Here is a 26,989-nt window from a genome sequence, read left to right on the forward strand (position 1 = left end):
AGTTGAATAAGGATTAAAAGAATTCAAAGAAGTACAATACAAACATTAATTAACCATATTTCAAGCATCGATTATGAATATATATAATAAATAGGTCCAAATCTCCAAAAAATCCCAAAATCCCAGTTGATCGGCAACGGATCCCAACTCTCCCGACTCTTCCATCATCACTTTGCCTCCAGGCCCTTTCCCCCCTCTACCAATGTCGCCAGGTTCTTCAATCTGTGCTTTACTTTGTGAACTTGTCGAGGAAATGCAACTTTGAGAGAAAAAAAAAACTCTCTTTCCCCCCACCGCCTCAGCCCGTCATCTTCACGTCTCCAATCTCCTTCCAGACACTTAACCTCAATCTCTGTCGAACCTGGTTCCTCTCTGGCTGGCTTGTCCTGCCTTGAGATCCCTGAGTGACGCGCGATATCGAACTATCGGTCACAATTTAGACCAATCTTCTCCTCCTTCCTACTGTTCGGGTGACGGGCAGGATATCTTCGTGCACAATGTCCACCCCGTCCACGGCGACTGCAACGCATCCTTCTCACCATCAGGCTTACGGATATCCTCACCACCCTTCGTATCAACCGAATACCTCCTACCCGGCTTCTACTGCCGCAGGACCTCGCCTCGCAAACCCCTACGCCATTCCCGTCCCCTCTCCGACAACGACCACCCTTCCTTACACCCAACCTCCGAGAATTCCCCCCGCGACAACAACTCCGTCGGCTATGACCCACCAGAGTGGCTCTAGCGCGGCTCCTTCTGTTGGGGGTCGGAGGAAGAAACCAGACTGGACCGAGTTCTACAAGAATGGTCTTCCCAAGGAAGTCATTGTGATCGATGACAGTCCCGGTCCAGAGCCATCCAATGGGGCTCCGGCTCCTCCTGTGATTACTTCGGACAAACCGCCTCCTGCGGCTCCTCAACCTGCTGGAAAGAGGCGACGGACGGGGATTGAAACCGCCTATGACCTGGGTCACTATGACCGCCCGTCCTTTTCAATCAATCCCCAGCATTACGGCGAAGAGTCCTCCGCCACCTCCTTATCGACCGATCGAACCGCATCTTTACACACCACAGCTCCAACTTCGCTTGGTTCACAAGGCAGTACGGGGGCGAGCAGTGGGGTATACTACGAGGATGGCTCTGTTGGTCAAAAGCGGAAACGCGCTACTCGGAAATCTACCCGCGACGAGCAGAAGCGACGAGAGTTGGAGACCGCAGGCGATGCTTTCTTGAGTTATGTCCCCCCTCCGAAGCCGCCGATCAAAGCAAAGGATGTCCCGGTGCCGGTCGTTCGCGATGTGAGTGTTTTATCTTTGCCAGATCTTTCCTGCAATTCCACTGACAAAATTTTGCTCGATCAGTATACCAGTTCTCAGAACAAGAAGTTTGACGACGATGATGGTCATTATATTGTCACACCCGACACGCCATTGACAGATCGATGTGAGTAAAGAGAGATCTCTGGTATCCTGTTGACTATGCTAACTCCTCTCAAGACTCTGTGATTAAACTTCTAGGCCAAGGTACGTTCGGCAAAGTTGTCGAAGCCTATGACAAGCAGCGCAAGGCTCGCTGTGCAGTCAAAATCATACGCTCGATCCAAAAGTATCGCGACGCATCTCGAATCGAGTTGCGAGTCCTGTCAACTCTGGCTTCGAATGACAAGAGCAACCGCAACAAATGCATCCACCTTCGGGACTGCTTTGACTTCCGGAATCACATCTGCATTGTCACTGATCTACTGGGACAAAGCGTATTTGATTTCCTCAAGGGAAATGGCTTTGTCCCATTCCCGAGCAGTCAGATTCAGCAGTTTGCCCGGCAGCTGTTCACCAGTGTTGCCTGTAGGTTCTCCATCACATCTACATCTATATATCAGACCACTGACCTATTAGTCCTCCATGACCTAAACCTTATCCACACCGACCTCAAACCCGAAAACATCCTCCTCGTCAGCAACGCCTATCAAACTTTCACTTACAACCGCACTATACCATCCTCTTCCCACGCCACAGCTCGCAATGCGCGGCAACGCCGCGTTCTCCTCGATGGGGAAATCCGACTCATCGACTTCGGTTCGGCGACCTTTGATGATGAATATCACTCGTCTGTCGTGTCTACCCGTCACTATCGGGCCCCCGAAATCATATTGAACTTGGGCTGGAGCTTCCCATGTGATATCTGGAGCATTGGGTGTATCCTGGTGGAATTCTTCACCGGAGATGCCCTGTTCCAGACACATGACAACCTTGAGCACCTGGCGATGATGGAAGCCGTCATTGGCAATCGAATCGACACTGCTTTGGTGAAAAAAGTCATGGCGGGCCGAAGTGGTAGTCTCAATTCTGCTTCCAAGTAAATATGACCCTTCAATCTTTCTGTAATAGGAACTAACTTTACTAGGTACTTCAATCGAAGTAAGATCGACTACCCCAACAGTGAAACGACCCGGGCCTCGCGGAAATATGTGCGCGCGATGAAATCTTTGACAGTGAGTGTTTCGCGTATCTGCCTGTCGGACTTTGACTGATTTCGTCTACTATAGGAGTTCATCCCGACCAACACACCCTTCAACCGGTCATTCCTGGATTTGCTGCAACAGATCTTTGTCTACGACCCTAAGAGCCGGATCACTGCCAAGGAAGCATTGAAGCACCCGTGGTTCAAGGAGACACTCGTTGATGATGGCACAGAGGCTCACCGGATCGGCCAAGGATTGCATCGCCAAGCACGCACCTAGGCCTCCAATCCAGTTTACACGGCTACGATAGCCAATATTCGGCTCTTTCAACGGCATCAGAAGGGGAATTCAACCGGCGTGAACAGGATCCAGCTATGGATAGAAGGCTCACATCTTGAGGGTAATCTTTTTCTCTATCGCGGATGGGACGGAATGGTGTTTGCACTTCGGAAAATCATGATCACGATGTTTTTTTTTTTTTTTCTCTTCTCTTTTCTAATTTCTTTTCGGTCCCTGGGGATTTCCCTCGACTCCTGCAGGTGGCTGCAGGCTTCGGCTGTCTTTGTGACACTGCATGACAGGGGCATTGGACCCTTGAGCAACCGGAATCGATGCATGTATCCTTGAGGGACCTATCCCCTGATGCTCGGTCTTACTTTATTTGCTTTATCTATCCTTTCTATCCCATTCTTAAAGGCGTCGGTTACATGTTATCTCTGCTTTTTCCTTGTTTATGGAATCCGGCTTTGGGAGCCCTGGAGGGTTTAGGCTAAGGTCTGGATGATTATACCATTTGATTGTTTGTGGCGTCTTGTTAACCGTATGTGTGTATATATGTGTTTCTTTCAATTTCTAATTCTTTCAGATCTGTATATGACTCTCCTTGTCTCGGTTTCTTTATACATCGAAGCGGAACAACCCGAAGCCGCATCACGTTCTATATAGTTACAAGACCATTTCTGTGACAATTGAAATTGCCAGTTCAGTGCAAAGTATGCATTAGCAACACTCGAATCCGTCAATTAAATTGCAGATCTATGTATGGCGTGCATGAATTGCGCCGATCATCAGATCCCGAGGTCAACATCCAACTTCAACACCAATTCCCCCTCTATCCAATCCACTCAACAACATGGACTCTCCAGTGTGGCAAGCAGAAGAGATGACAATCACCAAATTTCATAAACTGCTCCGTATAGACCCCTCCATCGGCCCGGAGCTGGTAAACAAATATCTCAAAGCAATCAAGCAGCACGACGGGACTCTCAAATCCCTCATCACCATAAACAGCGCAGCCCTAGAGACCGCCATAGAAAAAGCCACCGAAACACTCACCTTCAACCAAACCAACAAACCATTCCCACCTTTACACAGCGTGCCTATAATCCTGAAAGACAACTACAGCACCGCAAATCTACCAACGAGCGCAGGCGTGAAAGCCCTCCAAAACCTACGCACCAAAGACGACAGCGAAGTCGTCTCCCAGCTACGCGCCGCAGGAGCAATAATCTTAGCAAAGGCCAATCTCCATGAATTCGCCCTGCAAGGAATATCCCTCTCCTCGCTCGGCGGGCAAACCCTGAACCCATACGACAAGACCCGCACACCGGGCGGATCCTCCGGTGGGACAGGCGCGGCGCTAGCGGCGAACTTCGGGCTTGCGGGGTGCGGGACAGACACGATGAACTCGTTGCGGTCGCCTGCGTCTGCGTGTGGGGTTGTTGGGTTCCGGCCGTCGATGGGGAGGGTGTCGTGTGTAGGGATTGTACCTGTCTCCCAGACGCAGGATGCGGCTGGGCCGATGGGGAGGAGTGTTGGGGATGTAAGAATTTTGTTTGGGGTTATGAAGGGGCCGAATGGGAGGAAGGTGGATTCTATGGAGGTATCTGATGGAATACCTCGATCCGGTCGTCAAGTTCGAATTGGAGTCTTGGAGGCTTATTTCCAGCCTGAAAGCTATACAGATGGAACTGCGGAATCGGAGTTCATTGCCGAGAACCAGATCGTGCAGGATGTTATCCGGTCGAGTTTGAATTCTATACAGGAACAAGATGCAGATATCACCTTGGTACCTATCGCCCCATCTAGTCATCCAGACTGGAGTTATGGAACACTATTTGCAAAGGCAGATACCCAGGCTTTCGAGTTCAAGCACTATCTCGATGAGTTCCTCCAGTCGCCACTGGTTTCATCAACGCCGCACCGATCATTGGAGTCTATTGCTCAGAGCGGGGAATTCGAGCAACAAGCCATGACGCACGTTTTCTCTGCAGCACTGGAAGATCCCGAGACATTTTCACTGACGAGCGAGGCATACCGAAGTCGACTCGAGTATATTGCTTCTCTCAAAGAGTCCGTGAAAGAATGTTTCGATAGATACGATATCGACGCGCTGGTATATCCGCACCAGACACAGCTGCCTGTACATATTGGCGCGAATAAGCAATCTGGGCGGAACGGTGTTTTGGCTGCGTTGACCGGAAGGCCTGCTCTATGTATTCCTGGTAGGTGGTTTTATTCAGTTTTTGGTATTGGACTAACATGGGGAATATAGCTGGGCGGAGCCCTAAGACTGCGTCTGCTGTGCTTGGTGTTCCTGTTGGATTGGAGCTGATGGGCAAGCGCTGGGGAGATGATGAATTGCTAGATATTGCGGAGCGGGCTGAGGGTATTCTTAAGGGTAGAGTGGGACCTATTATTGATTGAATGGTCTATAAGGACAACAGTATTGACATTTATGAACGGAAAACGGGTCTATGTATTGTCTGACCTATGCAAAGACAATGTAATATGCACGCTGCGAAACGCCTAAGATCAAAAACTTACATTCCGCGATTGAATTCCACCATGCCCAAATCACCACCACGGCCCCTGAACTCCTCCTCAAGGCTATCAACACTAATAGCCTGGCGGGACGGGAACGCAGCGAGCGCAAGCGGCAGCGCAAAGATCGAAGTACCCAGAATCAGCGCCAAGTTGATAGGCGTAACCATGCGGGGGCGGGCACGCAGCCAGTCCGTCTTCTCCAGACGAACGAGGATCAGCGGCGGTAGGACCATGATAGGTGTAGCGTTCAGGACACGAGAGATAGCCGTCTCACCAACGGCAAGTTTAGCAGCCTTCTTGCTCTTGCCAAGACTCTGAACTGGCTCGGCGTCCTCGTTGAGCTCGCGCTTGGCACGCTCAGCAGCTGAAAGGACGGGGTAGACGTCAATACCCTGACGGATCTCCTCGCCGCGCATGAGGAAGACGTTCAGGGCGGAGGCGCTGGCAACAGCAGCGAAGGGGACGAGGCGGGAGAGGATGAGGCGAGTGTTTGGGGAGATGCTCTTGAGGCGGGGGACGAGGGCGTTCAGGCCGACTGCGACGGAGCAGGAGGCTGACACGGCCATGAGGTAGGACTTGCCGATTTGCGAGTAGGAGAGGGGGGTGGATTTGTTCGCGTTTGCGTTGTTGACCGCGACGTTGAGGGACTGGTTACCAATTTGCCAGAGGAGAGTGCCGGTTGTCTATATTGTCAGTACATTGTTCAGATTTGTATATATTTGTGTATGCGTAAAGAGATGCTTACCTGCAATCCTGGGGTCAACATGCCTGCTGTGACGACCAAGTTCGAGAGCACGTAACACGACATGCGGAAGGGCAAGAAAACGGGCGTTCCGGTATCTGGTCGGTCATATGTTAGCCAGTGGCTATTGTATGGGTTTAAATGAGCCCATACCAGGGTGCAGTGTCGCATCAACCACTTTCTTCGCCGACCACAACTCCGGTGTCATGGCCGGGACGCGGTTCTGCTTGTAAGAAGCAATAAGGCTCTTGGCGCCTTCAAGACCGGATGGCGAAACGAATAGGGTCCTAGTATAATTGGCATGATCAGTATATACTGGGAAACCCACCAATCTCTTCAATCTGAACTTACCGAGGATCAGAGAGGTCGGCGGCATGGCGGACGCGACCCCAATAGGTCTTCAGGTCATACTGCGACGCGGGCAGGTCCCGACTGCCAGGGAGAGAGGCAGACATTGGATCGAGTGAATGGCGAAGCACAAACGACTGGAAATTGGACCAAAGAGAGTGAATGGCGCGCGAAAAAAAGAGGGAGGCGATCTGACTCCGCGGGGGAGAAAACCACTTTTTCGATAAAAAGGGCGGTGTGCCGATAAGTGTGGATTGACCAATCAGACTGCAGCCCGATCTATACAATGTCCGGGTACCTGGTAGGGCTTTTTGCTAAGGACCTATAAACACGGGTGAGGTTCAGTCAACTAGGAGATTAAGCGTAAAGGTGAGAGATTGAGAGATCAAGTTAAGGAAGAGGGACCGATGGGCTATTGTGGAACTAAATAGCCCAGTTCTTGCGGGCATACAGTGCCCCGGGCCGGCTCCTCTGCCGAGACCGGTTCGCTACCCCGATATGCGGGGAGTTCTGCACTAATAAGAGAAGTTGTGAAGTATAGAAATAATTCTATTCTGGGTTTATCCAGGGTGAGGGAATAGTACATAGGTATCATAAGTGGGTAATAGGGGTCTCAAAAGGGGTTCTGAGGGCGATTATGAAATGGGGCAGGGTGGCCCGGCTAATGCAGAGTAAAAAGAGCCCGGTTGGGGAAAGAATCACACAAAAGAAATCAAGAGGCACCGGTCTTTCCAAGACATGTATGCATCCAAGATGGTAGTCAACGCACCAGGTTTACCGGAAGCGGAATGACTTGTGAGCCAAAGGAGAAGGAGGAGCTTGCCCCGTGGGAACATAAGATGTTCGGACACGGTGCTGTCGGGATGGTGTTGTTTGAGCACAAAAGACGCAGACATAGATGGAGGGCAGGTTTGCACGCTCCAGTCCAACGCACCTGGTATGCAGCCAGTGTGTACACGATTCACTGGGAAAGTTAGTACAATCGACTTTGGAATCAGGGCCGATGGAGACTGGTACTCACCATTGAATCATGAGATGACCACCGTTATCCATCGAGCGGCAGACACATCTTGTACCGTTGCTGGGGTTGCTGTGACGCTCTGTGCTAGGGGTTGCAAGATCAGGGTCGGTCAAGGTCGTGGGAGAAGCATTGTGGCGGGGATGTATGTCGAAATCACTCCCAAGGCGGGGTGGTGATGAGCGGAGATGAGTAAAAGTGTGTGATGACTGAGACAGTCGGTTGCCAAACGCATTTGTGGCTGGTCTTGGCCCCCGGCCGCGTCCTTTGAGGACCTGTCGGAGTGCCGATTGAGCATCGCCACTCTCATCGTCCTCCCCGGGCAACAAGTCTGATGCAACACTACTCCTAGTATAGGTCGAGTCCGAGTGTAGCAGAGACGAATGCCGTTTGGGTGTCCGCTTAATATCAGGAGATCCTCGATATGTTGGTCGCCCGCCCGCCCTAGAAGATCCAGCCCAGGGTGACATCCGACCCGAGTGTGATGAGCCGACGGTGGAAGCATAGGACCCCTTTGAAGGAGGCCGGGAGCCCGAGTCACTTCGGGATAGTGGACGCCTGGAGCCGTCATAAAGCGAAAAGGAGGACTGAGCGCGATGTAGCACAGGATATTCCGAGAACTCAGCCGGATCCGATTCACTCTCGGTTGTAGAGCCATCTAGATCAAGCCCGGTCAGGGGATCAGTCAACCCCGTAGGAGCCTCACTGAGTGGCTCCATCTCAGCCTTTGCACGGCCATCTCGACCGATGCGAAGGATTACAGACGATGAGCGCGTCAACGAGCCGGTGGCTGCCGAACTAGATCGTGTCAAGGGGGCTGGGCGCATGGGTTTTGCTGGAGACGAACGCCCTTTACATGGACTTTTTCGGATTCCGCTGGTGGATGCCATCAAACCCCCGGCTTGACTGAACGGCCTGGATAAGCTAGGTAGACCGTTATGTGTCAGACTGCGGGTTAGACCTGGTCGTATTCCCCTCGGTGTGTAGTCGTCATCTTCCTCTTCGCTCTCGCTCGGGAAGGCAGTGAAAGGGTCGGATCGGTGGCCATTTGGTGCCTGTGCACGGATAAGCTCCTCCCGTCTTGACTCTTCTGCCTGATGGTGATAGGGCTGTCGTAGGCCACGAAGAGACCGCGTCTCTGGTGTAAGTTGAGGTCCTCCGAACCTCCGAGCAGGGGAGCTAAGGAACAGAGCTGGATCTTCAGCCTTGGTGACTGGGAGCCGGGGAGAGGTAGAAAATGGGGCAGGAAATAGGGCAGCATCAGTAGGTGGTGGTGCTGAAATTCCAAAAGCGTTGCCAAAGTCGGGCAGATCAATTGAACCACCAATGTTTGGTAATTGGGGGATGTGATGTGTGTTTGTAAAGGCGGAAGTATGACGAGCGTGAAAATTGTCCCCGTTGCTGGGCAAGGGAATCTCGCTCGCTGTATTGTCTAGATCATGATCCCAGAAGAGTCGTTGCTGTGGGAAGAAAGGCGAGCCCGTGGGGTCCAATGACGCCAGCTGAAAAAGATCGGGCGACGATTGGAGGTTACCAAACATTCGAGGAGATGCCCCGAGAAGACGACTGGGTGTTTCCAAATGCCCTCCCATGCCCGGGGTTCCTCCTTGTGTATGTCCCTCGGCCTGGTCAAACTCGGGAATTTTTCGCCTCGATGCACTTGTCGGCGGCGGGGTTTGCATTGACGCTGCTGACTTGGCCGATCCCACTGTCCGAGGATAATCCTCGCCCATCGGAAGGGGCTTCATCGGGCGAATCCGTCTGGCCGTATCGGTCTGGTCCGAGGACCTCCCCCTGTAACCGGTAGTCTCCCCATTGTGACTTTTCAGTGGATTGGACGAGCCTAGCCCAAACTTCTGTGGTGTGCGGAGGAGCTCTGGGCTGGAGGCATATGGATCGGAGGTATCCCAGGTCACTCGGGGATCAAAAAAGCTGGATTCGAGTTTTGGGGTGTGGAACGAGTCGAAGGTGTACTGAGTCCTCGTCGGAGTTTGAGGCTCACCGTTGGGATAGCTGAAGCTAAACATAAACGAATCCATGAGCGTCTTTTCATATAGGCATATAGTATAGATTGAAAAAAAAAAAGAGAAGACTACAATGTGACACCCCCACAAGGGGGTCAAGGGAGAATGCATACCTGTGGACAGGGTGATCCCAACTCATGTCAGCAACACAGGGCCAGTAACCATTGAAGATTAAGCTGCCAGGCAACTTTAATTTGAGAATGTGAGAGATAGGAAGAGCGTAAGATCATTGGAGTTAATTCATATTGTAGTAAAGAGTGTATGGGAAGGAGAAGTTGAAGAGTCGGAGAGTCGGAGAGTGTTTTTCTTTTGCTCTGTTTGTCGGTTTTTTTCTTCTTCTTTTTTGTAAAGGGAAAAAATTCTAGTTTATTCTTTTAATTCATTCTTATATAAATTTTTTTCTTTTCTTTACGTGGGGACTCGGATTTTTTTTTTATTTGATCCACAGTCATGTTCCGGTATGTTGTGCTTCATGCAGGAACAGGATATGAGTACGGAGTACGGAGTATGTACTTACATCAGTGCTCAGTTAGGACTTAGGCCTTCCCCTGTAACGTCGATCTAGACCTACTTTTGTATATTGTAGAATACAAAAAGCCCGAGCCTTCGGGGATGCCGGTTCAGCTCTTTTAGGCAACCAGTCTTAATGACGACATGTCAGATATGGAGGCTCCGGACATAGTATTTTGTGTAATGTGGTATGGAGCCAATATTGGAGCTTTGGGTTGTGTATACATGTGTAGCATCATAGCTTCATAGCTTCAGAATATTGGAATATCAGACTATTCGGATATTCCACTTTAGAGCCCCCTGGAAAGGGGCAAATTCAACGTGTTCAACTGGGGTAATCTGGATTTTGGAGAGCTAAGCCCCTGGCAAACCCTCTTGGCGTCTCTTTGTGCCCAAAGATTATATTAGTTGCTCCATGCTCCCCGTATTCGCTTCATACTTGTTAGGATTGTGTATCCTCCGTACTGTGTATGTTATACATCGCTATTCAATACAATAGACATTGAAAACTGTCTTGGTCTTGACCTTTAAAGCTCAACTCCGATCTCACAATCTGGAGATCTGATGATCCCAATCTTATCCTATAGGATCTGTCCCTAGGGTGATGGATCTGACCAATGAGCTCCGGATAATCGGTTCTCCAGTTTATGCTGATCTCATATGGAACACCACGCTTGACCAGTCAATTGACATCTGGTCTGGAATCAAAGACAATTAACCGGGAACCTGCTTGAAATTTGAGAGAGCAGATGTATCAACTTCGCCTAAAGTAGTAATAGCCGGATTTCAAGGTGGAGACTAGAAATTGCCCATATTTTGTACGATATAGATCCGGCATATATATTGCACTGATAATTGAGACATCATTATCTGAGTACAATTGATTTCTTATACTCCGTAGATGCAAGAAAGACCGGTTGTACTTAACGTTGTTGCATTATTTGGGGCCTGATTATCCAGGCATCAAAATGAGGCTCCACACAGCCACACACAGCCACCGTTCCTGCTCTGCTTTGATCATACTGTGGAAGTATCAAAGACCCTGAAGTGTTTCAGGTCCAAAAATAACATTGAATGAAAAACATATCTCGGTGTTGCCATTATATCCCCCTCCATGGAATCGATGTGCGAGTCACATCTCAACACCGTGTCAACCATCAACTCCTCAACCTCCTTGGCTCCATGAACACTCAACATGGCACCAACCACTAAGCCCAAAGTCCGCAAACGCAAGCCACGTGTGAGAAAGAGGAACCGTGGTATTCGCACTCGCGAAGGTCATGCACGTCCAGCAGATGCAGGCTCACCAGTTCAACCGCTTGCCGAAGTGCTCAATGAGACGACGAAGCGTAAACCCAAGAAAACATGGGCAGCCCTTATTCCTGTCTCTGATGATCCACTCGAAAAGGTAAATTTGAGTCGTATCACTATTGAAGGATAATACGCTGAGACTTGAAACCAGAACATTGTTGAGAAAGTACCCATGCCAGATGGCTACGCTCTAGTCCCCAAGGGTGATGTTTATATCACACGACACTGCCGCAGTAAGACCAAGGAATCCGAGCGGATTGTCTATGTCGTCTACGTAAGTCCTCATCCAAACCACCAGTTTCAAGCCTTAAAATGGACTACTAACAGCCCCAGAACCGCACGGGTAAAAGAACGCTGGGAATCCGAGTTCCTGAAGAAATTTATACAGAGGTTCTTGAATCAGCCGCAGCAACACAAGAATCGCGCGCCAATGCCGTGCAAGTGCGTGACGCCAAGGATTTCTCCAAATCCCGAGAACTCCTGAAGAGCGAATTCCCGCGTATGCCCAAGGAAACCCTCAAAATAGTCCTGGAACATGCCTTCCTCAAGGGATCGGGGCGTGTAGGGCGAACAGCGATGATTAGTGACGATCGAAAGACGATCTTGGCTGTTGAGGCGCATATCCGACATGTCCATACGCCTTATGAGATGTTGCTCGAGGAGGGCGTTAGTCGGAAGGATGCTCGAGAGCAAGTCTGGCCTACTATTCAGGCCGTTGAACGGGCCTGGCAGGGATGTGAAAAGAGCGAGACTACATTAGCGTTGCGTCCAGTGGATAAGTGAAGGGTTGTCATTTTTCTTTTGATGGGATTGGGTGGAAATTGCATTGCTGGAGTTTGTGATGGCGGTCTAGAGACTAAGCTATGAGGATATGGTGTTTGGGATCACTCGAGGTTCGCTAATTAGGTTTGCGGGACATCCTGGAATGCATCACTGGTTACTCTATTCTTGATCTCGCAGATACTATGCAGCCAAATAGGTAGGCTTTTATGATCCATGAATGATAGTAAAATCATGAAGAATAGTATCTGTGGCTATCTGGATATGACAAGAAGGGTAAGAAGAAAGAAGAAGAGAAGAAGGGACAGAATTGAATTGCAGGAACAACAGGAAAAATATCTTACCAATGGATCTTGGTCACCCAAGAACACATTGGCTGTCAAAGCACCTCAAATTCCTCACAACCGAGCCCGTACTAAGCTCATCAATCCCAATTCTTTACCCTAAACAGTGTGAATAAAGTTCATAAACACACCGAGTCACAAAGTCTCAATCTAGAGGCGTCGACCACGAAGGAACTTGACTTCGAAATGTGGGTGGCGATAAGGCAGGCCCGTAAACCAGCCGAAGCCATCTCGGATCATGTCCTGCATGATACCCATCCGAAGATTGACATCAGTAAGGGCGTGATCACGGTTGGCTTGGTCAGTATCAATACGGATGTAGACATGAGGTGCAGGTCGCTCAGGTAGTGCTTGCATAATTGGCATTCCTGCTCTCTGAAGACGAGTCAATTCGGCCCGAGCAGCAGTTAACACGTCAAGGTCTAGAGTTGGCATAGGACGAGATCGAATGGGTATGTAGAAGAGGTGGCGGTGGATGCCATTCTCTCCAGATTCCTCAGTCATGCGAGTCATAGTGGTGGCTGGTGGAGGATCTTGGGCGGGGGTGTCGATTTCCATTGGATCAAGTTCCATGAGGTCGGGCTCAAATGGATCTTCCACATTATTTGGGACAGTGGCATAGCGGCTGCTGCCCATACCAGGTCGGATAGGGCTATGGTACGGAGCAGCTCGGTAGCTACTGTTCTGAGAGGTTGATAGGCCAGATCGTCCTGCTGAACGCCCTCGGGTTTGGCTCTGTTGCCTGATTTGTCTTGCGATCTGTCTCGGGATGGCACCAGGGCCGCTGCTTGTATTGTTTGACATCTTTCTAGATCAAGTTGTAAGTTTATGCTCTCATGTCTCGTTCAGTGGAGGTCAGGCATACCGGTGGACGCTTGCTATCTCCTATACAGAAGATAGCATACACACTGTTACAACTGACGATGAAGGGGAGTTAAAAGGAAAGAGAGAAAGGAGAGAACGGTCTCGTGGTTAAGAGTACTGTTGCTTAGCTATTTCGACACGTGATTTCGAAATTCGATGCTTTACGCGTCTTGGGGGTTGAAAAGGATCAAGCAAAATCTACCACAGGCCATGTTTGCCAGCAAAGAATTAAAAAAAAAAAAAAAAAAAAAGAAAAAAAAAAGAAGGAGTTGAAAGAAGGAATTGAAAGAATCATAACTACGAGATTATAAATCTTTTTTAATAAAATGATGCTATACAAGTATAGCCAAGCTTTTTGCTCGGTATCGCTCCATAGTTCCTGATATAGAATGCCAAGAGAGTCCACGGGTATGCCAAGACGTTCACGGGTCAACCCCACAGAACAAATCAGAAATGTTCTACGCATCTTCCTTTCAAGATATATACGAGACAGAGATTGCCGAACCTGAAAATCACAATTCACAATTTATAAAATCCTATCTACCTATATCCCCAAATACCATAACGCCAAGTGAATCTCCCCACGCCTTTATCCAGGCTCCATAGAAGTTACACCAATCAGGTGAAACAAACGAGATGAGGTCTCTTGGGGGCTTAGGCTGACAGATCAAGGAAAATCCCCCGCTCAATCTACCCATGGACGATGTGTTATAGCTATGTTCATTCACCATGAGGAATCGCTCGTTTCTAGGGTCTTCAAACCGGCATAAATATGTGCTGGTAGCCGCGATTCTGACCTTATTCATTCTTTTCAAGTCTCTACCCTCGCCAACATCGAGGCTAGACTCCCGCACCGATAAGTCATACGGGCAAGACCGGCCACGATATCTTCACCAGTCCACCTTTCGTGCAAACCCAGACTATGAATATGAGGCCAAGCTCTCCAATGCGCTACGCGCTATTGAGATAGAAAGGGGAATGCGCCACGATGAGAATGCGGCAGACACATTGTGGCAGATTATGCTACCAGGCGCCATCACCCAGCGAAGCGACGATTCAATTCAATTCGAGGAGAAAAACTCAGAATGGAAATACAAAGTAGGACAAACAATTCAGATCTCGATAATTCAATATCAGCTCGAATTACGACTAACTTTTACAACCCCACAGCTCGTACAAGCCGACTGGGCCGACAAATTCATTTTCGAAACTCTCGAATCCATCCCGGAAATCGGCCAGCTCTACAAATCATACCCGCACTCCGTCCACCGCGGTGATCTCCTCCGCTACTTGATCTTATGGTACTACGGTGGCTATTATGCGGATCTCGACGTATATCCCGCACGAAGCATCAGATCATGTCCCTCACTGCGCGAGTCAATCTTCAAAGACAACAAAATCAACGCGAATATCACGCTAGTCGTCGGAATTGAGATTGACGAGCCTTTCGCTTCGCCACAGAAGATGCACGACTGGCACTGGGCCCGACGCTACGGCTTCATCCAGTACACAATGTATGCACCACGACGGTTCAGTCCTCTTCTGAGGGAGATCATCGTCAGAGTACTGTCCCACACGAAGCAACGTCTCGACGGGAGTCATTTCTGGAATGGGGGATACAACGAAATGGATACGCTGGAGATTACCGGCCCGGGTGTGTTTACAGATGCCATTCTCGATGTGCTATCCGATACATTGCCGTCTACACATTGGTTAATTCAGCAATCTGTGGATGCAGACGCTGGATTCTCATCCTCGGGTTCGTCTGTACAGCGTGTGACGTGGGCGCCTTTCCACGGGATTCAAGAACCACTCTGCGTCGAAGGTCCCGAGGCCAAGTCTGGCAAGCATCTGGGAGGACTGTGTGTTCTACCTGTCAACGCTTGGGGTAATGGACAGCGGCATTCTGGATCGGAGAACTTCCATAGCCAGCATGCTTGTGTTAACCATCGGTTTGGGGGGACCTGGAAGCCTTGGAAACAGAGCTGGCAGAAGTATCTCTTTGGCTGAGAGAATTTGACTTCAATGTTTACATATGGTATCCCAGAGTGTACAGTATAAGGCGTTTCAGGGTATCTTCCACTTCATCTGATCTTTAATGAGGATCAATACCGTCAAGATCTTTGTTTCCAATGTTGATATCCCATAGGTTGTATTCTAGGCGCTGCCATTCGATGAGCGAAAGCAAAATTGATTTCCATATTTCTAAACCAGCCCTTTTCAAGTACATCAAATCCTGATCTATCAGGCATGTTTGCATTAGGCAACCATGCATGATTGGACCAAATACCTACATACATGCCTAGGTAGAACGTAACTTGCTCTCTTCTTCTTTGTATCCACTGTCCCCTCCTTGTCTGCCTGCACCCATAACTGTTTCCCACAGTTTGCAGAAGCGCTCTCTGTCTATGAACGAGGCACCCGTGAACCCTATGGCAACAACATAGCTAAGATGTCAAGCCAAGCAAACACAATGTCTCCAAAGCTCTTTGTTGTGTTCTACCGACCACGCTATGGAAACTTCCTGCACTGGGCGTTGCACATAGAGAAGGGCCAAGAGCATCACATTCTCGAAGTTGATGGCGAGCATTCACAATTCAAACGCAACACATTCATGGAAAACCCGGAAGAGTCAAGCACTTTTCTGCGCCAGTTCTTCATTGCTGTGCTTGGAGAGGACGATATTGAGAGAGTAAAGAGTGCTGCACAAAGCGTGCCGGTAGACAATAAGAGGGTTGAGTGGGATTGTCAGGATTATGTGCTGGAGATTCTTGATAAACTACAGGAGGATTTTGTCTTGGATAAGGATAATGAGGATTACATGGATGTAAGGGAGATATTGATGGAAGAGAGGGGAATGGTTTGATCCTATATAGGTAACTACAAAGTGAAGAATAAGTGAGCAATAAGTGAATACAAACTGACTAGAAAGTGAGAGATAATAGATATGTACTCTCAGATAGGCATAGTAGTTAGAAGCCTCCTAGCCATCTCCCTTACTGGCCCTTTTCACTTCCCCCGTCGCTGAGTTGAATATCATATCTTCTCAACTTGTAGGTTTTGTTGAGAAGCGATGCTAATATTCGAACATAGGTAGCTCTGACACGGTCAAGGACATGGCTCACCCGGCAACTCTTCTTCCCCTAAACTGAACTTGACTGAGGAAGCACAATGAATTTTTACCTATTATTACTGAGTTTATTGAAAACCACTGGGTCACTGCGCGCCTTCTCTTGATATCACTAAGCCTTATATAACTTCAATATGTGTTGAATGATCTCATCTCCCATTTGCTTGCAGACTGAGTGGATTGTTTGTTAGACAGGTATAAATACCCTGCTTTGTCTTAGATTGAATAACGATGATTCCTCTTCCTCTTCCTCCCCTTCGCTAGTAGCCATGACAATATAAATATCATTCAAGTCACATATTATTGTCCTTGACTTGACTCAACGAGAGATGGCACGGTTGATAAAATGAACCCTAAATTACCTATATATCAGCCAGGAGAGCGTCCCTGGTAAACTGCTTATTCCCTGTCTCGAACGGTGGTGTCCAGTCATGATCGATGCCCAGTACGAAGTAACTAAATGATAAAAAATCAAACGAAACACTCTCATATATCATTTAAATACTATTATTAGTGTCCGCGCGTGGAAGTATCTCTTTCTTAATTGCAAACTCACTGGGTTTGCTTCCCCTTACCCTTTCTTTTTCCTCTTCCTCTCCAATATCCTGCTCCTAGCCACAGATAATCCTAAAATCTCATTATTTCCTCAAAGTTTTAACAGCATTACCACCATGTCCGAGATAAAAGCAACCCCTGTAAGTCTCATCTTTTTTTGATACCCATGTCTCATGTGGTCACCCATGCCCAAGCTCTCACCCATCCCATCCTAACCCATTGCCCATTGATATGACAATCATTCGAGCATGAAAACATGCCTTTATTGCTCCTATTCACGCTCTCTATCCCATGATTGACCTTTCTGCGCTGGGTTGGCAATGCCCGACCCTGCTAACTGGTGCTCGCCCTACCTCACACACAACTCACAACTCCTACTGGAAGACTCTACTTGACAAAGCCGACATATCTTGTCTGAGTCGCTCTATCGTTGAAGAAGATTAAAACCTTCTATCGATATACCCTCCTAGTCTCCTTTTTCTCATTGATCCAGCAGAGGCCTAATCAACTACCAAGATGTGAATATAAACTGACAATCGTGCTAGACCAGTATCTACCCTCCCACCACCCCCGATGGTACCTCCTCCACCGCATCCAGTAAGTTAAATACCCTCTCAAATTCCAAATCCTCCTCGGTCATTTACATGGAAGGAAGCACCCAAACATCCCTCTTCACTACAGCGGAGGTGCGCCATAATGGCCAAAAGCCCTTCATGTCCTTTCGACTTCCAGGTTTTGTTCAGGAGCTATGCTAATATATGAACAAACCTACGCAGCACCGGCGCGGCTGTCTCCACGGCGGGGGGGGGGGGGGGGGGGGCTGCCCGCCAAACAACGCTCGCTTCGCTTGTGCCAGAAATTACTCTCAGTAATGACGAAGTTGAGGCATTGGAAGAATACCTCCGTACCTCCGTGACGTTATCCTCACATACATCGAGGAGAGACGTACCACTCTGAATGTTCTGTGGGATTTTTGGGTTTAATAACTACGCAACTGCTACAAAATCTCCATTGTCGCATTGCTCGAGTCCCTACATATCTGGTTTCAAAGCACTTTGACATTTCTGACAAAGGGCCTCTGGAACGTTATCTTGCAATTGATGTTTATCGAGAAGATGAAGCAATTCATCTGTCACAGCGTGACTACATTAACAAGATTCTCCTACGATTTGGCCTTGAAAACTGTAAGCCAGTCGCAACTCCAATGAATGAGAAAGAAGTGCTTCTTGCTCGATCTGATGGCGGACAAGCTATGATCATTGAAGTTAAGGAATTTCAAACAAAAATCGGCACATTGATCTGGTTAATGGTATCAACAAGACTAGATATCTCCTTTGTCACGATTAAACTTGCACGATATGCTAAGAATCCTACGGATCAATATAGAAATACAGATAGCATTAAATCTAGGCAATTTCCTGCTAGCTAAAATACTGGTAATCTTGGTCCATAAAAACCCTCGTAGGATGGGGATGCAATTCTTTGGGGGTTTCTCCTAAACCACCTAAAGCCCAAGCATCTTAACTGGAATATTTGTTTAGATGCAAGTGCAAGTGTCTAATACTGCTTCAGCATCTACCTTCCAAGCTCTGAATAGTATGGTTATTTATTCCTGCATTCTATAACGAACATCCCCCCCCCCCCCCCCCGGTGATATCGGCAATTTTCCAGTCCGAAGAAACGATGCCAACTAAGAGTCTTCGTGTTATGGAGGTAGGTAACCGTCGACAGCAAACAGCTCCACAAGATGGTATCGCCTATGGGCAGTGAAGAGCGGAATAAAACCTATAATCCATTGGTCGTAGGCTTCAAGGAGTTTAGTATCATGAGACACCACCTGCCGACCAGATGCATGAATCTATCGAGGATATTAATATGCTATTTGCAAATGAGAATTGCTTTGAAAACACTTACCTCTGCACTATGATCCGCCAGGCCGCACAGGATTTGGATATGACTCAGGCCATGTGATGGAGCAAAATTTTCTACAAAGTTGAACTTCTCGTCCTCAAGAACAAAGTCTTTGTAGTATGAGAGGATATCGTTGATCTAATCCACAAAATGCATCATGGCCGGAACGGCAGGAAGATACTGGAGTAGGTATTGATCTTCAGGAAATCGAGCATGATCGTAAACCATATGGGCTACGATTTCTGAGCCGCCGACCTTGGGGCGTAGTAATACCGGGACCAACTTCATCGCCGGTGAAAAATGAAACTGCGAAGCCAGCATCTGGTGCTCAACAACGCGGCCAGCCACATACTCAAGTGAGTTCTTAACGATTGCAGTCACACTGTAAGGTCCGTACCAGGTACCCAAAGCTCGTGGATGGTCATCAAAGGTCTGCAGAATAGGGCTATTATGTGGTGCATGAACGATGAATCTTTAACGCTTGTAAGCCAATGTCTATGCACTAATCATAGCTTCAATCATAAATATAGTACTGATCGTTTACCGAATCTCGTCAGATCCTCCATGAAGTCCTCTGCAAAGTCATCGATCAAGAACATGTAGAGCATCTGCTTTACAACCATCGTTTTCACATCCTGTGCTAAGCCTGTCCATGCTTGATGGGTCAGAGTGGCGCATAGGACTAATCTTTGCTCGGCTTGTTGTAAGGACTTGGGGTCCAGATCTAGCTTGTTGAAGTCTTCGCGTACTCGTAATTATATTTCCTTGTCCACGCTGAAGGGTACGCGATGAGACTCAAATCCAATCCTATCTAGCATTTGCTTGATAGTTTGCTTGACAATGGTACTGTGGGCGTCGAGACTCTGCGATCCAGTTGGGTCAGAGCTTAGTGCCAATTAGACACAATTCTGAACCTCGTGTGAATTGTATTGAGACTGGTCAGTTGTCGAAGTCATTGCGATTGAATAATGTTTACCGTAAAATTGATGTAGATGAATATCTTGGAGAGGGTGTATAGGGAGGGGCTTTACCTTTATAAAGGATGGACGATATCTATAGTGCATTCATGTTAGATAGATCTTCAAAAAGGTATACCATATTCATAAGAACGTGGCATCACGCGCCAGCTTGACAGGCTTTTTGTATATTTCCCTAAGTATATGCATCCAGACTATTTCTGGCAGTTGATGATATACCAACCGGTAGCTTTTACCGTCCCCACTACGCTGTTCGGGCATTAACGTTTTAAAATTTCCACTCAATTTGATTTCCAATATACATTTCACCACAAAATCAAATAAATTAATTTGCAAGCTTTGTGATGCCATTACAGCTTTGCAATATCATGCGCTTTCTGAGAACAATCCTCGAAACCAACAGTTTTGAGCAACTCCAATTGAAGGTCACACAGATTAAAGTATCTCTCATTTATATTCAGAGTACAGAAGGTCTCTTTCGCTTTAACACGCACATGTCCTGTGCCAGACCGCTTTCATTTGATATGTCTTCTTTGGGACTAGTCCCGGATAGCGCAGAGCCTCCCGAGGGTCACCGCATCTCCACCAATCAGAGCCAACAAAATCTGGATAGTGACCCCACCTGCACTCCCACATCTGGCCAATCACATATAGTTTTCTCTTTTGGGATTCCTCAAAGCGTCCGATGTCTTCTTGTATTTTTCAAAGTTGGTAGCTTGGGTCCCAATGTCTGTGCTCTCATCCTTCACATGGGATATAGACCAGGCCAGGTTTGGCTCGGTCTTTTAGCAAGGAAAGGATCAATACTAGTGCTGACTAAAAGCATTTGGCAGCCGGAAGGGGCCACGGCGCAAGGAACCCCTGATAAAAACGGGTGAGCACCCTGTGTTGTAGATAATTTACTCAATCCATTTTGAATTCTAGTTTCTAACCGCAAAAATGGTCCGTTTTGTGATTCTCCGGGCCCTATCGTTGCTGCTGGCCGTTAACACTGTCTCGAGCTCGCCGCTGGCGGATGAGCACTTTAGTCCGTGGGGTAACTCTCCATCTAACGGTTTGGTGTGGCCTTCGGTATTGGATGATCAGATTCACGGCGAGTCCTGGCCGGAGTTTGCGAATAAAACGGAGCGGCGGCCGTCATACAGGGCGCCGACATTTGAGGAAGTGTTTATCCCAAAGAACGAACATGATCTCGCCTTGGGTATAAGTACATGTAGATTACCTCTGGGGATCATGGAAACTAATGCTGGCGGTATGGCATGTAGCTCAAATTCATGTCGAGTAAGAACATGTCGTGGCTGGCCAGGTCGGGAGGACATGGGTTCTCTCCAACTCTCCAGTCGACCCAGGATGCCGTCTTGGTCAACCTGGAGAATGTTAGCCAGGTCCAGTTCCAGTCTGACAGCACAGTCGTTGTCGGCACGGGTGTGTATTTTGGCGACTTGATCAACGCTGTGGGCGCTGCGGGAAGAGAGCTGAGTATGTCATTTCAATTATACCACCTATTCCACGTCCATGCTAACACTGTTGCAGCCGTGGGCACGTGCCACTGTGTCGGCGCAACGGGAGCTATTCTCGACGGAGGTTTGGACTGCCTCCAGGGCTTATACGGACTGACTAGCGACGCTCTCCGTAAGGTCCGCTTGGTGCTGTGGAATGGGATCATTGAAGCATCTGTTGACCAGCACCTGGATTTATTCTGGGGGCATCCGAGGCTCTGGCCAGAACTATAGCATTGTCTTTGAGTCCACATACTAGACTTGGCTTGCGACCAATGGAGGCGCTCACTATAGTGCAGACATGATATTTGCCAAGAGTTCAATCGAGAAGGTCGTGGAGATTACTAACAATCTGTTGGTTCCAGCGCTGGATGAGAAGCTATCTCTTATGAGCCTCTTGACTTTGAATGCCACAACCTCCGAGGTAAGTCCAAATCGTCAACATTTGTACTCATAGTTGCTGATCCTCGTAGCTCTACATGGCTGTCAACATCGTGTATTCTGGACCCGAGGAGGGACAAAAGTACACCCAGCTTCTCTCGCCTTACAGCTTAGGCCTTCAAGAGCATATGCTGAAGTGGGAAGAGCTACCGACCAAAACTCTCTTCGGCTACGTCCCATTGTTCTGCACATCTGGCCCACGGTACAATCTATACACCACAAATGTCAGGACTCTCGATTCGCCAATTTGGGTCGAATTCAGCAACGAGTCCGAAAAGTTCATGCAGCAGCACCCTACGGTCAACGCATCTTTGATCATCGAGACTTACCCGGTCCAGGGCATCGAAGCGCTCAGCGAGGACTACTCCGCCTTTCCCCATCGCAGATATTTTCACAACGTCATTGAAGTCATCGGACTATACACGGATGATAGCGTAGCAAAGTCAGTTGATGATTTTCTCCGCTTTTGGCGAGACAAATTCGCCGCTACCTCTAGATATGACGAGCTCCACGTCTACCAGAACTATGCCCATTATGATGAACCGCTGTCGGCACTTTATGGAAATCAACACTGGCGTCATGAACGTCTTACGAAGCTAAAGAATGATTATGATCCCCATGGTTTCTTTAATAGGTATCATGCCGTACCGTTTGACGTCGAGAAATGGACCTAGATCAGAGTTATAGGTACCGGGGACATTCTTTCCAGTATCCAAGGAAGGAACGACTTATGGGTATTTCCATTCCGGGAAAGCTTTGGCCCATGGATCTTATAAACCTTAATAGTCCGTGAGCAAAAGGAGCAATCGGAGTGAATTTATAGACATATAGACATATATATATATGTACTACAGACTTCTCTTTCTTTTCTCTAAACACCTGCTCAAATGGCCTCCAGTGACACTTGGATAAATCCTCACATTCGATATCAAATAGATCAAGATCTCAAAGATACGCAAGAATACCCAGATATTGAGTTGGGACAATTGGACGAAGTTGATATAAATTTTGGCGCTACCTTGAAGGATACAATTATCGTCCTCGAAAATGAGAAATATCGTCGCAGAAAGAAAACTATTTCGGTACTATCAGATACCCATCCTCCTCTCCGGCTTCCGAGATTTTTGAAGATTCGAGTATACTGGGCAAGATTACTAGGTTGGTGACTTGGACTGATGGGACTACAGTTTGGAACGTAGGGATATATCTTGCATTTGGTGAATCTTGCTTTGTATACCAAATATGTATCCTTGGCTATATAGTTGCTCTACTTTGGTATATTGATGTTAGGCTCAGTCTAAGATATATCATCAATTACATTGATGATGTCCAGGTACTCGGTCTCTGGGACCCTCCCGTAGAGTAGATCCTGAAGTTGACTAGCTTAAGGATGACTAGCATCTAAAGGAATAAAGTAATAATCTTGATAAATTACATTCACTGCTCTGCAGATGGAAAAGATAATGATACAAGACAATATGGTACATAGAACAACAGTGGGTATAATAGAAGTCTGGTAAAAGAAACCAAGCCGATCCAGGCCCAAGGAAAAGCAAGAAGATAGTAGGTCATGCCACGCAGTAGCTCGCAAGGAAAGGAAAACGAAAAGCGAGAACCAACAGTTCAAGCACCGTACATCCGCACATCCTCTGCATCAACTTCCTCGCGGCGGCGGAGGAAGGTAGCCTCTTCAAAATCGTCCATATCCATGGTAGGCTGCTCAATCTTGCTGTGACGCACAGCAAGAATGCGGCGACTCTGGCCCAAATTCGGGGACAGGATAGTTCGTCCGTATGAGTTCTCGCGCCAGGATCCACCGAAATTGTTGACTGATTCGTCGACATCCTCATCGACAAGAATATCGCCATCTAATTCCAAAGCCCGCTTCTGACCACCCAAGGCAAACGACAAATCCGAGTCTTGGCTGCTTGGTGGGATCGAGTATGCGTCGCCATCGTCGGTGACGAGGTAGTCATCGTGGCTGAAGGAGGATTTACCAGCGCCAGAAAATGGCGGCAGCTCGGAGCGTCTGCTGCCATAGTAGGGTTGAGCGCGAGGGGTCTGAGCAACTGCAGGAAGTGGGGCCTTTTCTTCTGTCTTGGACATGTGGGTTCTATATCCGTCTGCGACAGATTTCCGGACCCGCATTCCGACGGACAGAAGTGAGGACTGAACTTTGGCGGGCACAACGGGGTGGGCAGAGAAGGTCTCTGCGGCGTAATGATGGTGGTGTGACACTGCAGGTGTATCTGAAGACACTGGCTCCGAGGCAGAGGTGAAGAACGTGGTGATAGGAGGTTGGAAGCGTCGGCGCTTCGACAAGTCGCTGGGCGTCGGGTTAAAGGGCATTTTGAAAAAGGGGTTTAGGACTCGGAGATATGTGAATAGAAAGATTTGTGGGATTTCAGATGTTAGGGTAGTTTTGAGCCCACGAGGAAGTGACGTAGTGTGAAGGGAAAGGAAAAGAGAAAATGCAAAAATGATAACGAGGCTGCTGAGGCAACGGGACCACTTAACGCCCACTTAACGCGGTACGCGTTGATCCACTCACACGTCCATTTAATTAATGAGCATCGTATAAACTACTCTATATAAAAAAGTATCTTTCTAGTCTTTCTATATTGGAATAAAGACTGTAAAGGATAGTATATCCCCTTTATATATCCGTGCAACAAAGGTAAAGTACTGTATATAACGAACAATCATTATTTTTTAAAAAAGGACATAAAAGGCCTACTGGCCAACGTTTCCTCTGCGTCCGCCTCTCTTGCCACGATCGACGTGGGCCCGGAGTACAGCGCGGGTCTCCACCAAACTTCTCTTGTTCTTGCTGCGAGCCTTACCCAACGTCATGAGGAAGTTCTTCTTGCGAGCCTTCTCCTTGTTGGTACTACTCTTTCCTGCCTCCTCCTTGCGCTCCTTGCGGCGAGCCTCCTTGCTCATATGATCAGAAGTCTTGCCCTCCTTGGCGTGGGCAATACGTTCCTCACGGGTAGCCCTAGCGGCAGACAGAGCGGCAAGACCCTCAATCTCACCAGCAGTCAATGGATCATCGGTATGGCGAGAGGTCCATGGGGCAGCGACACGGCCCTTGTTACCCGGAAGAGTTGCATCAGCGGCTGCCTGGGCACGAAGCTCGGTAAGCTTGGCGAGATCGGCGGGCGTGAGGATGCGAGTGGTGGCCAGTTTCATGAAGTCAATGACTTTGTCGGCTTCAGGTTCTTTTTCAGCGTCCTTCTTGGCCTCTTCTGCCTGCTTGGCCTTCTTGGCTGCCGGCTTGCCTTCATCCTCAGAATCGCTCAGCACAATCTCAACATCATCCTCCACATTGATCCATTCTCCATCGACATCACTGTCATCGTCATCTTCGACATTCCAGGCTGCCCAGTCGGCTTCGTCGTTTTCCACTTCATCATCTTCGGCATCAGAGGGAAGACCATTCTCGATGTTCTTCTTGCGGCGCTCCTCGTCTTTCCACTTGGCCAAGAGTTCCAGGCCCTCGATCTCGCCAGCCTCTTGCTGACCGTAACGTCTTTCTTGCCTTTCACCAGCGCGCAGACTCATTGCGGCCTCCTTGCCACGGTCACGCTTCTTCAACATCTGCGCACCAACATCACGGTAAAGACTGAGGAGACCCTTGGAGGCCATCATGACACCCTTATCCTTACTCTTCTTGTACATGACAAGATCTTGCAACAGGGTCTCTTCAATAGCCAAAGGCTGTCTAGCACAAATTTCACGGATAGCATTCAGACCAGCGGTCGCAACTTCACCTGCAGATGCTTCAGACACGAACTCATTCGCAATCTTCTGAACGAGAGGCTCGAGAACATCAGGCGGCACCAAGTCGTGGGAGGCTTGGGCCAGGGATGCCAGGAATGAAGTCACTGAGGGCTGACGGGGTGTAAGGTACTTTTGGAAGTAAGAGTAGAGGGGCATGATATGCAACTTGTGCAAGCCGACCAGACGGGAGACCAACTGTAGCACTTGGAGCTTCTGCTCCAGGTTCAACTTGGACTTGCCGTTCTGGAGATGCTTGAAGAACATGTTATCTGCGAATCCCTGAGGATCATGTAGCAAGTGAAGCGCGGAGAAGTTGAGGGGATTAGGGTTTCCCTTCTTGCGCTCCTTGTTTCTGACTGCTTTGATGGCCTTTTCGGCAACACGGGCCTTCTTTCTGGTCTTCTTGTTGATGGTAAGTTGGTGCTTAACTTGACCAACGCTGACCTCTTCATCACTGTCTTCGTCTTCCAATTCTTCACGCTCCTTATCACCACCGAGGAAGAAACGGACTCCGCCGATGACGACCTTCTCATTTAGTGACAATGCTGCCTCCTTCATGACCTCAACGGCCTTGGCCTCGGTCCAGATTTGGCGCTTCCATAGCTCTCTGGTGATCTTGATCGCCCACAGGCCTTTAGCCGATGTGCGGTCTGATGTGACCAGGTTGAATAGAACGGTTTGCATAGTTCGGTTCAACTTGTGGTTAGTGGTCTTTGAATTTGCAGTTCGCAGCTCAGAGAGAATCTTCTGGAAGAGCAAAGCGCGCAGGGTCTTGCTAGGTGTAGAGACGAGGATGGGGAAGAGAGTGTGCAGCAACCTGGAGTACTGGTTAGAATCGATGATGAAAAATTAATGAGTGGACTTTCATACGTTGCTGAATCGACAAGATCCTTCTTCTTCAAGAGCACCAAACTTCCAACGAGCTTCTCCCGCAACTCTGTCTCCAATACCAAGTGGTGCTGCATCAGCATGTCAATGAGCTGTTGCGGGAAGTCCTTGCAGATCCCTGGGTAACAATCGGCCACATGGGAAATGAAGTCAATGAGATCCCGAAGAGAAATCACACCGGTATCCGTGGCGGATGAGGGCGCCGCCATGAAAATCTCACGATGGGATTCATATTGGTAGTGTTGGGCGCGGAAATCTTCAATATAAGACCTTAATAGCGCGAAGCGGCAATTAGCCCCCGATCTAGTGTAATAGATCATAGAAATCTCTGCATATAACTTACTTGGGATCCCTGCGGATCTTGTGCTGCAAATTGGGCCTGAGAATCGCAAAGAAAAGATGTTAGCATTCACGGACTGAAGCCTCTGCTGGATTGACGATGGGCGCGTGGGCTTAGACAAGATGTACATACAGGTCAGCCTCGACCTTTTCCAAGGCTCCAAGCTTTCTTTTCACCATTTTGAAGGTGGAAATAAGAATGTGGTGGTTGGGAAGGGTGTGTTGAGGTCCGAAACTT

At 48.4% G+C, this 26,989-nt stretch overlaps 11 protein-coding genes across 11 annotated transcripts; 6 read left to right on the forward strand and 5 right to left on the reverse strand.

Annotated features, from left to right (window-relative positions):
• Window positions 1–497: 497 nt before the first annotated feature.
• N7517_000055 (putative protein kinase (Lkh1)) lies at window positions 498–2,740 on the forward strand (the record flags this gene model as incomplete). The annotated part of the gene is made up of 6 exons (XM_056717785.1): window positions 498–1,298; window positions 1,362–1,443; window positions 1,497–1,844; window positions 1,896–2,355; window positions 2,404–2,491; window positions 2,546–2,740. The coding sequence occupies 6 exons, from the start codon at window positions 498–500 to the stop codon at window positions 2,738–2,740; spliced, it is 1,974 nt and encodes a 657-aa protein (XP_056581920.1).
• Window positions 2,741–3,593: 853 nt separating this feature from the next.
• On the forward strand, window positions 3,594–5,167 carry N7517_000056 (amidase; the record flags this gene model as incomplete). The annotated part of the gene is made up of 2 exons (XM_056717786.1): window positions 3,594–4,965; window positions 5,016–5,167. 2 exons carry the CDS (start codon window positions 3,594–3,596, stop codon window positions 5,165–5,167), a joined length of 1,524 nt encoding a protein of 507 aa, XP_056581921.1.
• Window positions 5,168–5,283: 116 nt separating this feature from the next.
• On the reverse strand, window positions 5,284–6,484 carry N7517_000057 (sideroflexin family transporter; the record flags this gene model as incomplete). The annotated part of the gene is made up of 4 exons (XM_056717787.1): window positions 5,284–5,970; window positions 6,033–6,127; window positions 6,183–6,316; window positions 6,381–6,484. The coding sequence occupies 4 exons, from the start codon at window positions 6,482–6,484 to the stop codon at window positions 5,284–5,286; spliced, it is 1,020 nt and encodes a 339-aa protein (XP_056581922.1).
• Window positions 6,485–7,151: 667 nt separating this feature from the next.
• N7517_000058 (PHD finger domain protein) lies at window positions 7,152–9,434 on the reverse strand (the record flags this gene model as incomplete). The annotated part of the gene is made up of 2 exons (XM_056717788.1): window positions 7,152–7,341; window positions 7,399–9,434. 2 exons carry the CDS (start codon window positions 9,432–9,434, stop codon window positions 7,152–7,154), a joined length of 2,226 nt encoding a protein of 741 aa, XP_056581923.1.
• Window positions 9,435–11,124: 1,690 nt separating this feature from the next.
• Window positions 11,125–12,023, forward strand: N7517_000059 (DUF2293 domain-containing protein; the record flags this gene model as incomplete). Its single annotated transcript, XM_056717789.1, has 3 exons — window positions 11,125–11,337; window positions 11,392–11,514; window positions 11,574–12,023. 3 exons carry the CDS (start codon window positions 11,125–11,127, stop codon window positions 12,021–12,023), a joined length of 786 nt encoding a protein of 261 aa, XP_056581924.1.
• Window positions 12,024–12,514: 491 nt separating this feature from the next.
• On the reverse strand, window positions 12,515–13,168 carry N7517_000060 (uncharacterized protein; the record flags this gene model as incomplete). Its single annotated transcript, XM_056717790.1, has 1 exon — window positions 12,515–13,168. One exon carries the CDS (start codon window positions 13,166–13,168, stop codon window positions 12,515–12,517), a length of 654 nt encoding a protein of 217 aa, XP_056581925.1.
• Window positions 13,169–13,957: 789 nt separating this feature from the next.
• On the forward strand, window positions 13,958–15,238 carry N7517_000061 (uncharacterized protein; the record flags this gene model as incomplete). The annotated part of the gene is made up of 2 exons (XM_056717791.1): window positions 13,958–14,326; window positions 14,399–15,238. The coding sequence occupies 2 exons, from the start codon at window positions 13,958–13,960 to the stop codon at window positions 15,236–15,238; spliced, it is 1,209 nt and encodes a 402-aa protein (XP_056581926.1).
• A 463-nt stretch (window positions 15,239–15,701) lies between these two features.
• Window positions 15,702–16,094, forward strand: N7517_000062 (uncharacterized protein; the record flags this gene model as incomplete). Its single annotated transcript, XM_056717792.1, has 1 exon — window positions 15,702–16,094. The coding sequence occupies one exon, from the start codon at window positions 15,702–15,704 to the stop codon at window positions 16,092–16,094; it is 393 nt and encodes a 130-aa protein (XP_056581927.1).
• A 4,646-nt stretch (window positions 16,095–20,740) lies between these two features.
• On the forward strand, window positions 20,741–22,415 carry N7517_000063 (uncharacterized protein; the record flags this gene model as incomplete). Its single annotated transcript, XM_056717793.1, has 5 exons — window positions 20,741–20,965; window positions 21,067–21,280; window positions 21,335–21,433; window positions 21,600–21,724; window positions 21,774–22,415. The coding sequence occupies 5 exons, from the start codon at window positions 20,741–20,743 to the stop codon at window positions 22,413–22,415; spliced, it is 1,305 nt and encodes a 434-aa protein (XP_056581928.1).
• Window positions 22,416–23,364: 949 nt separating this feature from the next.
• On the reverse strand, window positions 23,365–24,090 carry N7517_000064 (uncharacterized protein; the record flags this gene model as incomplete). The annotated part of the gene is made up of 1 exon (XM_056717794.1): window positions 23,365–24,090. One exon carries the CDS (start codon window positions 24,088–24,090, stop codon window positions 23,365–23,367), a length of 726 nt encoding a protein of 241 aa, XP_056581929.1.
• Window positions 24,091–24,474: 384 nt separating this feature from the next.
• On the reverse strand, window positions 24,475–26,931 carry N7517_000065 (SDA1 family protein; the record flags this gene model as incomplete). Its single annotated transcript, XM_056717795.1, has 4 exons — window positions 24,475–26,341; window positions 26,395–26,682; window positions 26,756–26,791; window positions 26,885–26,931. 4 exons carry the CDS (start codon window positions 26,929–26,931, stop codon window positions 24,475–24,477), a joined length of 2,238 nt encoding a protein of 745 aa, XP_056581930.1.
• Window positions 26,932–26,989: the final 58 nt, after the last annotated feature.

This window comes from Penicillium concentricum (assembly GCF_028827145.1).
Source record: "Penicillium concentricum strain IBT 3081 chromosome Unknown utg000001l_segment0_segment0, whole genome shotgun sequence".
Classification (NCBI taxonomy): domain Eukaryota; kingdom Fungi; phylum Ascomycota; class Eurotiomycetes; order Eurotiales; family Aspergillaceae; genus Penicillium; species Penicillium concentricum.